At 59.8% G+C, this 13,171-nt stretch overlaps 1 protein-coding gene across 2 annotated transcripts; it reads right to left on the bottom strand.

Moving 5' to 3' along the window:
- Positions 1-1,419: 1,419 nt before the first annotated feature.
- On the bottom strand, positions 1,420-9,986 carry LOC121658643 (transcription factor E2F2-like). Of its 2 annotated transcripts, none has more exons than XM_042015786.1 (6): positions 9,374-9,986; positions 4,326-4,413; positions 3,748-3,967; positions 3,476-3,634; positions 3,206-3,320; positions 1,420-2,967 (listed from the first exon to the last, which is right to left on the bottom strand). In XM_042015786.1, exons 1-6 carry the CDS (start codon positions 9,653-9,655, stop codon positions 2,482-2,484), a joined length of 1,350 nt encoding a protein of 449 aa, XP_041871720.1. In that variant the 5' UTR covers positions 9,656-9,986; the 3' UTR covers positions 1,420-2,481. The 2 variants fall into 2 exon arrangements, with proteins under 2 accessions (XP_041871720.1, XP_041871718.1); XM_042015784.1 differs by lacking the exon at positions 9,374-9,986 and adding an exon at positions 5,230-5,443.
- Positions 9,987-13,171: the final 3,185 nt, after the last annotated feature.

The following is a 13,171-nucleotide window of genomic DNA, read 5'->3' as shown; positions in this document are numbered from 1 at the left end:
CAAACTGGAACAGAAAGGGGCAAACAGCCTCATTGGGGCTGGTTTGCCATGAGAGAGGCCAACATGGTGCAAGGGGGCTTTGCAGACCCCCCTCCATGCCCCTTGCATCCCTTACCCACGGTGCATCAGGGGGTGGCAGACCCTTGACCCTTTTACTGAGCCAGGAGTGGGGCTCACTAAAACTCAGGTCTGCGCCTAACCAGGGCCAGCCCAAGCCCTCCTCTAACCCACTGTTACTGGGATGCTGAGGGGGACTGGGGTACAGGAGGAGCCATCACAAGCCTTGGGTGAACGACTACGCTTGAAAGGTTCCACCCCTCAGGCACCGGCAGGCAGGGAAGCCCTCGGTTTGGGGTGACCTCCCCCAGTTTGGGGGGACTCAACATCTGCCGAGCTCCCGGGACATCTCGTCGGCAGGGCTCTGGCAGACAGAGGGTTAAAAAGGCTGCAGCCCAGGTAGGACTGGAGCAGGAGGGATTTGGGATAAGAGCCCCTCAGCAGACAGGCATCCCCCGATACTCCCGCTTCTCTCAGCTGCCCCGAGGGGTCCCTCCGGTCCCTTGGCTGGTGTGGCCCTGCCACCTCCTGGCTGGCCTGGGGACTGCGGGGGCAAACGGCCCGGGGACACAGCCCCGTTGCTGCCGGACACTCATCCCCACGGGGGAGGGGGACTCTGTGCCCCTCGCCCGGCTCTCCTGGCCCGGGGCTCTCCTCCTCCTCCTCCTCCTCTTCCTCCACACCACCAGACGAACTACGCCACGCCAACATGTGCCATGATCCCAGGTACGAGACATCACCAGGTACCGCCAGGCACCACCAAGTACGATCAGACGTCACTGAGTACCACCGGGTATCACTCGGTCCCAATGAACATCAGGTACCACCAGCCATCACTGGGTACCACCCCCCACCACCACATGGCACAGGACATCAGCTGGTACCACCGACCACCTGCGTGTCCAGCAGTGGTGGCATCCCCAGGTCACAGCATGACAGGTAACACATGGGGAAGGACCTTATATGGACACAGCTCCTCCAGGATCTTTCTCTGCAGCCCCCAAATCGGGGTGCACAAGCCTGTCCAGCCCCAAGATCCATAGGGAGCTGACCCCCAGCCCTGGGGCTTTTCCCACACTTCTGGTTGAAGGGGCTCTAGCTCAGGCAAAGGCTCATCCCAGCCAGATTTGGGCTGGAAATCACCAATCAGAGACCAAACAGGTCAGACCTGTTCTCCTCACTCCAGCCAAAGCATCATCTCAAACCCCTTCTCCACAAGTGCCTACAGAGCACGCTGGCCCGTTAAAAAGCCGCAAAACAGGCTATTTTACCCTGAAAACAGGAGCAAAACCAGCCCAGCTCCTCCCTCCTCCCAAACCATTCCAGCATTTTGCTGCTTAGAGGAAAACAGCCCTTTACAACTCCAAAATTTTATTTTATTTCAACCCCTCCTGGGCAGAAAACACCAAGCGCCGCAAGTTTTTCCGGGCCAAAACACACTCTCACCCACACCATCTCTGAGCCAACCTACAGAAGCACCAACAACCCAAGGAAGGACAACTTAAATACACCCACTGACAAATCCAACCCCTCCCGGCCCTGCCAGGCCCACACCAAAGGGGGGGGGGGGGTGGCACGCAGATAAATACAGTGCAATAATTACAGATATTTCACAAAGAATGGCACAATTAAAAGCCCTATCCCACCCTGTGTCCCAGGGCTTGTCCCAAGCTGTTTTCCAAGCCCCTCTCTGCAATACATTGCCTCCTCCAGACATACCTCTTCCCAGTACATTCCAGTTTTGATACTCCCAGTACCAGTAGCTCCAAGAGGCTGGAGGGAGCTGGTGTGGACTGGGACGGAGGGGCTGCAGCCCCTCAGGGAATGCGGCTCCGTGTCCTGGCCAGGGATTTGCCAGAGCCACATGAGCTTCATCCTTCCCTCACCCAAAGGTGACTTTGGCTTTGCTGCCTGCATGTTTTTTCAAGGATATTCCAGCCATGGTGGGGAAAATGCCACTGGAAATGACCTGTCATGACCATGAAGAACCAGTTTAACTGGGGAGCAACTGGAGTGACCCTGAAACATGACACAGGCCATTCTAGGCAGAGGTTTCTCTGCCACCCAGGGGTGCCCCTAACCCATCTGGGGCACCTAAAGGCACTCCCAGTCCACCAGCATCCCCAGGGTGGTGGGGGGTTATGGTGGGAAGCATCAGTGCCCCATGGATTTATGGGGGGATGCTGGGATGGGTCCCGGATGGATCCCAGGGCACTCCCAGAGCCCAGTGAGGTGACAACCAACCCAGGAGAGTGCAGAGAAGCCACACTGGGTGAGCAACACAAGTCCCCCCCTCCCCCCCATCCTCAGAAAACCCAGCACTCCCCAACACACCCCACTCTCTCCAGTCACCCCACACAGACCCCGTGTGCTCAGGACACAAGTGGCCAGAGGGGACAAAGGCAATGGGGACTGGGGGGACACTCAGTGCTTCAGCAGGTCCCCCAGGTCATATGTCTCAAAGAGGTCTGTGACACCCTCGTCCTCAAGCCCCCAGAGATAGTCATCCTGTTCCAGGGGGGGCGAGAAGGTGACGAAGGGTCCCAAGTCCAGGTGGGAGGGGGTGCAGGGCAGCTGGTCCTCTGTCTGCTGTAGAAGGTGGGCGGGGGAGCCCAGGAGCCCAGGCTCCACCTCCAGCAGTGAGCTGGGTCCCCCCGGGATGGGGAGAGGTAGAGATGGGGCTGAGAGAGGAGTTCCTGTGCCTCCCCAGCTCTGGGAGACGGTGTGGGGTGGCTGTGAGGCTGAAGGGGAGCTGTTTGGCGGGGAAAGGGGTACGGGGCGGTCCTGCAGGGAGGTGGCAGCAGAGGGGACAGGGTGGTCCTTGGTGGGGCTTTCGTCCGTGATCTCCTCCGGGCAGAGGTACACCTCGATGGGGCCATTGGTGCTCTTCAGGTGGAGCTGGAAGTTCTCCTGGGAGGGCAGAGTAAGGCTCAGGGGGGCACCCAGAAGGTCACCCATATCCCACTCCACTACCCCCAACCCATGAGGGATCCAGTTGGGGCATTGCAACTCTTGAAGGACCAGCTCAGGGTCAAAAAGCCCCGTGGAGACACCCTGAAACCACCCAGGGTCATGCTGGGCTGTGTCCTTGGGATGCCCCAGAGGGACCCATCAAGTGTGGCATGGGTCCAGCAGCAGCGACACACACCTGGCTGAAGTCTGGCACCTCCAGCTGCGTCTCAGGGGGAGCCTTCACGGCAATCACCGTCTGCTCCTGGAAGCTGCTGATGGCACGGAGGTCCTGGTAAGTGACGTATGCCAGCGTGGACAGGAACGAGGCATAGGAAAAGGAGGAGCTGCAAGCAGGACATCAACCCCTGCATCCCTCCAAACACCCCCCAAGCCCAAGGGAATCCAACGGGAGGAGAAGGGGTCCCCAAGACCCTGCCCTCCCTCCCATCTCCCTCAGCAAGGATATCTCTGGTTGGTCTCGTTGTCAGCCATCTGCCGGATCTGCACGGCGCAGTCCTGCATGAGCTGGTCCAGTGTCCTCTCTGTCCTAGCCAGTTCGGCGAGTTCCCCCCGCAGCATTTGTTGCTTCACCATCATCGCTGTGTCCTCAAAGATCCCTGTCCCCCTGCCAATGGAGATGGCATCTGAGCGATGGCACAGCACACCCTATGTTGTCCCCAAGCCACCTGTCCCCCACCCTGCTCTGTGTCCCATTTTCAGCTGCCCAGCACCACTTACATCCACTGGATGTGGTTCTTGGATTTCTTGCGGATGAGCTGGATGCCCTCTAGCACGTTGGTGATGTCGTAGATGCGACGTTTCTGGACCTCCAGCACCTCGGCAGCCCGGTTCAGATCCACAACACCGTCGGGAGACTCGTTCAGCAAACGGATGAATTTTTTGGTGAGCAGCCCCAGTGAGGTGTCGTAGCGAGTCTTCTCCCCAGGAGACTTGGGGGCTGTGGGGAAACAAGAGACCCCCCCCCCCCATCCTCTTCTTAGTTTGGGATGTGGGATGGAGGTGACATGGGGCTAGACATGAAAGACCACATTTTCCTTTCTTTAGTGTGGGATGTGGGACAGAGGTTACACAGGGTTGGAGACAAGAGACCTCCCCATCCTCTCCTTAGCCAGGGCCATGGGATGGAGGTATCACTGGGCTGGACATGAGAGACTCCCCCCATCCTCTCCTTAGTGTAGGATGTGGGATGAAGGTGACATGAGGTAGTGCTAGAGGGGACATGGTTCTAAGAGGGAAGAGAAGTGGGGTCTGCTCCCCCCAGCTTCCCCTGCCCCATCTCACCCCCCATCACTTACTCCTGGGGCTGGGGACCTGTGCCAGTGTCCAGCCCTTCCCCTTGGGCGTGCGAAATTCGGGGCCCTCCAGGTCCAGCTTCCTCTTGGCCTGGAGCACGAGAGAAAACCCTGCATTGTGGCCAAGCCAGACACCCCTCTGAGGTCCCCAGAGCCCCCAGGGTCATCAGCCGAGCCCTGGGTGCCACATCCTGGGGTGGGGGAATCCTGCAAGAGGCTCATCCAGTTGCAATACCCCTTTTGGGAAGGGGCACAGCAGCACCAAGCAGTGTGAGAAGCCACTGGGAGAACCGGACAGAGAGGAGACGCGGGGTCCCATGCCCCATGGCTTCCTGCCCACCCCGGCAGTCACAGAGAACCAACCCACCGGGATTTCCTCTCACCCCCAGCTCCTGGCAGGGCTCAATGGGGCTGACCCCTGGGAACACGGTGGCTCCGAAGCCAGATCCTCACCCTCCCATCCTGCCAGCTGGCTCACGGGGGTGCAGGATTTCACTTCCCCCCTTCTACCCGGGTCATGGTTGAGGCAGCCGAGGGCACCCAGCTGCCACCAGCACACCTGGGACCAGCCGGGTTCAGCCCCCCCGGGGCCCCTGGGTGCCCTGGACACATGCACCCAGCTGGAGGGAAACTGGGGTGAGGGGAGGGGAGACAAACATCCCTGCACCTGCTGTCCTCTCACCAAGGCAAGCAGCTCCTTGAAATCCCGCCCAAGGAGCCCCGAGCAGCACTTGGGCAGAAGGGACCCAGCAGAGTAAATTCAGAGGAGAACTGGAGGGTGTCACCAACCCCCCCACCAATGCAAACAAATCCCCCAGGACCCTTCCACACCCACAAACACGCACAGGGTGTTTCGGTTCGGCAGTAGAAAGCAGCCCCCCAGCCCCATCCCGACCTCCCCCAGTACCTGCTCCCAGGCCGGGCTGTCCCACAGGGTCCCCCCCAGCGCATCCCGCATGATGCCCAGGTCCCTGTGCCGGCTCCGACGGCGGCTCCCTCGGGAGCACAATGCACTTTGCGGGGAAGGGCTGGGCACCTCGGCGTAGCTCCCACACGAGCGGGCTGGCGGGAGAGGCGCCAGGGGCTGTTTTCCGCCCCCCCAGGGAGCCAGGTTGGTCCCGAGCTCCTGTGGGAATCTGTTCCCTCCCGCCCTTCCCCGAGCAGGTTTTTCCCAGTGAACATGCCTCCAATCCCAGCCTCGTGCCCCCAGATCTGCCCCGGAGCTGCCGGCATGATAATGGTTAATTCCGAGCACATGGGAAACACCTGCCTCAGATAAGACCCCATCCATCTGCCAGCACGGGAGGGGGGCCAACACCCTGCCCCCCCGAACTGGTATCCCTTGCTTCTCCGGCATGGATGGCCATGGCCAATGTATGTTCCCGTCACTGTTGGGGAGGTCAGCTGCACCCCACCTGCCCCAAGCAACGGGGAAACTGAGGCACAGAGCAACCCACAGCAGGTCCTGGTGTTTCCAGACACCTCCAAACCCCCCGAATCTCCCCTCCCCATGTGCAGGAGGAGATAAAGAGGGACCCCTGCTCGCCCAGGTGCAGTTTTGGGGGGTAGGGGCTTGGTGGGCTCAGACAGGGGCAGGACCCTGAGTTCTGGGACCCACCAGGAAGGGACAATGGACAAGGGGCTCCCTCCTGTGACCCAGCTGCCATCCCCCCAGCCGGGCAGGATTAGGCACACAACAGCTGAGTGGGGCACAGCGAGGGGCTCCCAGCACCCCGCCAGCACTGAGGGGGGGTGGGATGAACCAGAGCAGGTAGGGGAGCAGGGAACGAACCCAAAGACCCCCCCCAAGACATGGCAGAACCACCCCATGCCACTTGCCAGCCCCCAGCCATGGCTCCCCAGGATGTGGGAACACACCATCTACACCCCGATATGATGGCGGGGGTGGGAAATGAGGCTTGACCCCAAAATTTCGGGGGGGTGTAAGGCAGTGAGGGGGCAGCCTGGGCCCCCTGCCAGCTCTGCCTGCCAAGCAGCCCTGAGCCTAACCCTGGCGCCAGGGGCTACACCCTGCGCCCAGCCCAAGCATCAGAGCATCCCTCAGCCCCCCCGCGGGGGGCTTCTCCTGCCAACCTTCCCTTTCAACAGCATTCGCTGCCTTCTCCGGGCTTGCCCGGGCTCTGCCCGGCCCTTTATGAGGCTCCCCCCAGCTCCCCCTTTTGCCAGCCCCACCGCCCCCACGGGGGCGTGGGAACGCAGCGCCTGGAGTTGGGCACTCGGAACTCGCAGGGAGCCAAGGGGCACTCCAGGATCCTGCTGCTTGCTTGTGCCAAGGGGCTGCTGCACCCCTTAGGTGCAGCCCCCACTGCCTTGGGGGGGCTGAGGGCTAGTAGGGCACGAGATGGGGACAGGGGAATGGAGGCTGATCCCAGATTTGGGGGACAGGGAGACTACCCTGTGCTGAGGAGGAAGGCAGCACCCTCACCCCAGGTACTGCTCCCTACTCTGAGGTGCAGCCGACATCTGCACCCCCTCCAAGAGCCCCATCCCAGGAGATGTTCCCCAGTAGAGAGGAGTTGGTGGCTTTAAAAGCCATAGCCAAAAAAGCCCCTCCAAGGGCAGCAGCACAATCACCACTTCCCCACCTATCCCTCCCGCAAAAATCCCCCCTTCTGCTCATGCAGAAAACCCTTTGATGGGATCAGGGTGGGATGGGATTACGTCACCCCTGTAGAATCTGGGGTACTGCCGAGCAGGTTCTCCCGCCAACCCAGCACCCACAGGGGCTGCCACTCTTGGGTGCTCTTTGCACAGCCATCTCAGCCCTGCCAGCTCGTACAGAACCACAGCGGACTCTGGACGCCCTTGTTCAGGGTGGGGAGCTGGGGTCCCACAGCAGAAACACCTCTCTCTTCAGTGCTCTTGCATAGCCCTAAGCCCCTATAGAGACTCCACAGACCCTACAGATGGGCGAACACTGACGATGGGATTGGCATGGGCTAAAACCACTCCAAAATACACATTTTCCATGGAGGAAAACTCATTTAACTACTCCAGAACTCTCAAATTGGAGAGTATGGTAAATGTAAGGCTTTTTTGGACCATGAGAGACAACCCATCTTTCTTTCCCGTGGAGGGATAGGCTCCTCCGTGTGATCCCAGATCACTCATGTGGCAAAAAGCTGGTGGGAGCGGCCGCAATTGCCCTGCTTGGGAATTGGGAGGAAACGCTCATTATCTGATTCCCTCGGCTCTGCACACAAAGGTTGTGCCATGAACAGGATGTGTGCAGCAGGAACCCCAGCTGTCAGGACTGCAAGGGCCACACCGGGGCTGGAAATAGTATCTTCAGCACCGCGAATGGGATAGTGGCATCAGGGAATGAGATGGGGATGGGGGGGGGGGACACGCCTCTCGCAATCCATCAAGGGGAATGGAGGAGCACGTCATGTCCCCAGTTGTCACATGAGCCCCCCAGACCCTGTTCAAGGGACAACTGTGGGCAGGAGCACCCGGAATATCTCCTTGTGTGGGTGATGATGATGATGATGGTGGTGATGACAAAGAGGCCATTAGGCCAAAACCTCTTGATCCCAGGTGTCACTGAAGGACAAGGACTTTGTGTCCCCAAGTGTCACACAAGTGGCAGGAAGGAAGCCATTGTCACACAATGGCTCAGGAGTACCCTGAGCACCTCCTGGAGCGGGTGATGATGATGATGATGATGACGACAAAGGGGCCATTAGCCCAAAACCAGCTCTGCAGATCCACGGAAATGGTACTGGGAGTCTTGTGGGGTGTTTTTAAGGGAAGGGGCAGCAACGATGATGTCTCCTTAAACAACAGCCCCCGGCAGTGCAGGATGTGGCATCTCACTCGGTTCAGAGACAAAGAGGCTGGAGAGGAGACAGGTGGTCCCGAAGTCCCCCGGGATGGGACTCCAAACGGCCCCCCAGACACAGCATAAAGGGGGAAGCAAAGACACTCCCTCTCCCCCCGCCGCGGCAATGTCCCCAGCGGGCACCAAGCATCAGGGATTGGGGAAAGAGGGGGCGGGGGCTGGAATAAATAAATAAATCAAGCTTTGGGAAAACTAAATCGGTGTTAGCGGGGTCTGGGATCCCTCCCAGGACCCGGGAGAACAGAGGCTCACAGTGAGGGCTGGATGTGTGCCCAGGCTGGAGCAGGCAGGAATTAAATGCCAGCTGCCAGCGGGGCCGACGGGCCGAGGACTCGGAGGGGGCCCTCCGGGAGCAGGGACAGGCTGGGCAGAGTCTCCTGTGTGCCCTGACACTGGGCGCGGGACCAGCACTCGACTTGCTCCTCAGTTTCTCTGTTTAGAGGTAGCTTTGTAGCTTAGTGCTGGGCTTTGTAAACACAGCCGTGACCCCGCGGCTTGGCGGCAGAGATACGGGACAACAAGCCCCTGCACAACTCCCAGCATCAGGGTCCGAGCTACAAAACCTTGGAGTGGTCCACGGAGGATGAGACCCTCCCCGCAAAAAACAGCCATTGCGAGTCCCACTGTAACCACGGGCAGAAACCAAGCTTGGAAAGCGACGCTGTAGCACCCCTGTCCCTTGTCCCCCCACCTCCCGAGTGACGGGTCACCCCAGGGGTCACAGCTTTAAAGTGGGGAGAGCCAGGGGACAGGGCTGCTGCCCCCCACCCAGAGGAGGCAGGAGCTCTGCCTGTACCCATTCCTCATTTCCCCACCACAAAAAGGGCTTCTCAAAGGGCCTGGGATTGCTGACCGGGTTTTGAGGCGCAACCGGGACTTTTTGCAAGCTGAAGAGAGGAAAAAAGGCCGAAAAAGGCCGAGAAGCGGAAGCCGGAGCCGCGGGCACGCAGGGGCGAGGGGAAGTTGAGAAACATCTGAGCCATTTCACTGCGACTTCTGATTTCACCCTCCCCCACCCCCAGAAAGACGCATTAGAGGGTGCAAACTCCAATATAAACTGCAAAATTTGGAAGGGAGGGGGCTGTACATGCTGGGGTCACCCACTCCTTGCTCCCCACCCAGCACGACCCCCAGCCTCCCGTGCCCCCGAAGCGATGCCCGAGGAAGAAATGGGATGCAGACGTCTTACCGGCAGCCGTCCCGCCGAGGCTGAGCAGAGGGTCCTGAGCTCGGAGCCTTGGGGGGTGTCACAGAAAGACCCGCCCCGGGAACCGGGAACGCTGACAGCCGCTGGCGTGTAGACCTGGGAGAAACAGCCGGTGGACAACGGGGGGCTGCCCAAGCTGGAAGCCCCCGGATCACAGGAGCCCATCACCGACATGGCCTTCTTCGGGTGGTGGGGAGGGGGGTGCGGGAGGGCGGTGCCCCCCCTCCCCGGGGCGGGGGACACTCCCCTGGGGAGCCGCAGCATTGCAAAGTCCTTTCCGAGAAGCCCGGCCCGGGGGAGGGGGCAGGAGCACCCCGCGATTCCGTAGCCGGGAGGGGGTCACAATCTCAGCCGTGGCATTTTGGGGGAGCGGGGAGGCGTTCCGGCGGACGATGCCACCGGCCGGTCCCCAAATTCCCCCTGAAAAACCTGCAGAGAAGAACGCGACGGCGATGCCGCCAAAACCGTAGGAAAAATCGCTTTTGGCCCCAAAAATCGGCCGCACTGGGGCCGTATGGGGCCGGGGCGGCCGGAGCGCCGCCCCGCCTGGGCCGGGACCCCCGCGCCCGGCTCCGCTCCCGCCCGATCGCGCCCGGCCCCGAGCGCTCCTTTTTTTTTTTTTTTTTTTTTTTCCGGTTTTTTTTTTAAGCGCCAAAACCCGTGCCGCGAAATTCGGATTTCCCGCGGAAAATGCCGCGCGCTGATTGGCTGCCGCTGCCGTGGTCCCGCCCCCTCTCTGCGGCCGGTGGCGCCGCGCCGGGAGGGGCCTTAAAGCGGCCGCGGAGGGCGGGGTCATTTATGCAAATACGGGGAGGGGCCTTCTGAGACCACTTGCTGGGGGGAGGGGTGCTCGTTTTGGGGGAGGAGGGCATTCGGGTTGGGGATCGGGACTAGCACACATTTTCCGCTATTTATTTATTTTTTAGACGATACCGGCGCGCGCCGGGCCCCAATTAATCTGGTGGGCTCCAGCCTGGGGGCTTCGACCGTCCAACCCCCTCATCCCGCATTCCTGATCGTCATCTCCATCGACGCCCAATCCTCATCTTCCCATCCTCATCCCACCCTTCCCATCGTTCCCCCATCCCCAGTTACAGCAACCCAGGGCAGGGGAGAGGGGGCTGCATGTATTTAAAACCAAAATTTTGGGGTCCAGCAGTCAGAGGCTGTCTGGCACCTCCCCACCCTGCAGACAGGGGACAGTGCTGTCGGGGGAGGGCAGTGGTCTCAGAGGGGCTCAGCATGAGGAGTTTTGGCCCCTGGTTCACTCATAGTTCATTCAACCTGCTGTCCATTGTTCCCCATGCGTCCCACCCGCATCTCCTTGGAGTGCATCAGGTCTTTCTGGCAAAGTGGAGGGAGAAGATGGGGATGAAGGGCACCCAAGCTGGCCTATGGGATATTTCAGAGTGCAGCAATAGCAGGAATCACAGAGGCAATTGCAAACACCCGAGGGAGGGCAATTCTGACCATCACTGGCACCAGTAAAAGGCCACCACAGCCACTGAGACAAGCCAGGGTTTAATCCTGCCGAGGCCACCAAGTCACAGCGGTTGGTTCCTCTTCGTCCCCTGGTCCCTCTCCATCATGTCCTTCCTCTCCATCCCCTGGTTCTTCTCCATCCCCTGGTTCCTCTCCGTTCCCTGATTCCTCTCCATCACCTGGTTGCCTCCATCCATTCATTCCTCTTCATTGCTCTTCTCTCCATCATTCTCCTCTCCAGGAAGAGCCAACTCCATGCCCAGGTCTGGGATAAGGATAATCATGCGCAGAGATGGACTTTTGTGCAAAGAAGCCTCCTGGAATACAGACAGATGGACACACATGCTGGGCATGGCCTCTGCTGCGGATGAGGAAGGACACCAGACCTCCAGACTCCGACTCAGCTGGGAGGGACGCCCAGAAATGTGCCAGGAGCCTTGGATCCAGGATAGACATTTGCCTCCCACCGTGCAAGAGCTTTGAGGCAGAACAAAAGACCTGGCAGCAGTGATGCCACCCCAGCTGGGTGGTGCGGCCCTTGTGCCAGGAGTGTGGCTGAGCTTGGCAAATCAACCCGCCTAGGCCTTCTTCTTCCCCTCTGTGGGAGGAAGACAACTGCCGTCTCCATCCCAGTGCACAAAGAGAAGGCCGTGCCTGGCAGGGTGGATAAATCTGTGTCGACTGGCTGCCTCGGGCTCGCTCCAGCGGGTGACCCTTGGGATAAGGACATAAGGGTATGGCAAGGGCCTGGCAGGTTGTGTCCTCAACTCCTGCGGTTTGGACAAAGCAGAGGTGATGTCCCCACATGTCATCAGTGTGACCTCACTGGGGTAAGGGTTGACCCAGAAGGTGGGAAAACTTATTGGCTCTCACCCACTCAGCTGTGCTGAGGAACAGCTGAGGGAGGAGTCAAGGGCATCTTTCTGCTACCTAATATTTGCTCAATTAGCCTTTTACAGGCTTTCCAGCCACGGCTTTCCACCAGCAAAGTCCTCTACCATATCAGAAGACACAGACTTGTATCTTCCTGTGACACCAAGGTGTCCAGAAGGGTGGGCCATGCACCAGCTTCCACCCTACAAGCCAGAGGGGTTTGGATTGGAAAGGACCTTAGAGATCATCTCGTTCTGTGATGTTGCAGAGGTCTGGGATGACCTTGTGGATGGCCTGAAGCATCCCAACCAGCCCCTTGACCAGCCCCCTCACCCTGGGGCAAGATGAGAGATCCCATCACTGTGCTGGCCATGGTGGGGGGGAGGAGCCAGGAGACCCCTCCTAGCTTCCCCCCGAGGGTCTTGGGAGGGTCTGAACTGCACTCCCAAACCAGGGTGAAGAGGTGATGGTGAAGAACAAGCAATGATGTTGCTTTTCCCAGTGCAGATTCAGCACATGAGATAGTGGCACCACACCTGGGCCACTGCATTTCTGCTCAGACCAAGATGGCACCACCAGAGGCTTTGGGGTACAGCACCCCCACCCTCGCTTACCTCAGGATCTGGAAAATCTTTTGGATATTCAGCTTGGAGATGAGGGACCTCATCATGATGCGGAGCACAAGGAGGAGGTTGACTATATCCCAGAAGCAGGGGGCTGAAGCTGGGCTGTGGGCCCCAAATGAGACCACATCCCCTAATGTTCCTCCCCCAGGAACATTCCCAGGAGAGAGGGGGTACAAGGGGTGCTGGTGGCCTATGGCTCTGCCCAGAGTGGGGGGAACAACTGTCCCGAGAGCATGCGATGGGCCACTAGGCAAGCACAGGTGGCCAGCAGCCCCCACGGCCCAATGCCACACATCCCTGTGCCTGGAACGGGGGCAACAGAGGAGGTCCCAGTCCTTTCTGGAAAGGCACCAGAGAAGGTCCTGGTCCTTCCCAAGGGGAACATCAGAGGAGATCCCAATTCTTCCCGGGGTAGGCATCGGAGGAAGCCTTGGTCGTTTCCAAGGCTGCAGCAGAGGAAATCTGAAATCCCAGCTCTTCCCGAGGGGAGAACCTTCCCGGTGAGCCGGGCTCTTCTTCCTCTGCCCTGGAGACGGCAGCAGCGAGCCGCGGCTGCGGAGCCCTCACCGCTCCGGCTCCACCCCACATCGTCCCCGGCAGATTTTGGGACGTGTGTGAAGCCTCTGTCCCACCATGGGACAAAGCCCCGATGTCACCTGTGGGAGAGGGAAGGCAAGGGCTGACAGGAACATGCGAGGTGGCTTCCACGACAGAGGGTAGTCTCCATAGGGGTGGGGAGGGGGCAGGAATAGCCTCCTCCAATTCCATAGCATCTCTGGGAGTTCCAGCCAAGGGGGTG

This window comes from Corvus kubaryi, unplaced genomic scaffold (assembly GCF_017639235.1).
Source record: "Corvus kubaryi isolate FWS band 111438036 unplaced genomic scaffold, C.kubaryi_AGA036_p1.0 split3-37304, whole genome shotgun sequence".
Lineage (NCBI taxonomy): Eukaryota > Metazoa > Chordata > Aves > Passeriformes > Corvidae > Corvus > Corvus kubaryi.
Note: the sequence above shows the minus strand (reverse complement) of the source record. Positions and strands in the feature narration are given on the sequence as shown.

Coding starts and splice junctions, on each gene's coding strand:
- LOC121658643 (XM_042015786.1), bottom strand. CDS start 9,655: ATGCTGCGGCTCCCCAGGGGAGTGTCCCCCGCCCCGGGGAGGGGGGGC. Junction 3,635..3,747: donor AAGAACCACATCCAGTGGAT/GTAAGTGGTGCT, acceptor CTCCATTGGCAG/GGGGACAGGGATCTTTGAGG. Junction 2,968..3,205: donor AGGTGCCAGACTTCAGCCAG/GTGTGTGTCGCT, acceptor CTGCCCTCCCAG/GAGAACTTCCAGCTCCACCT.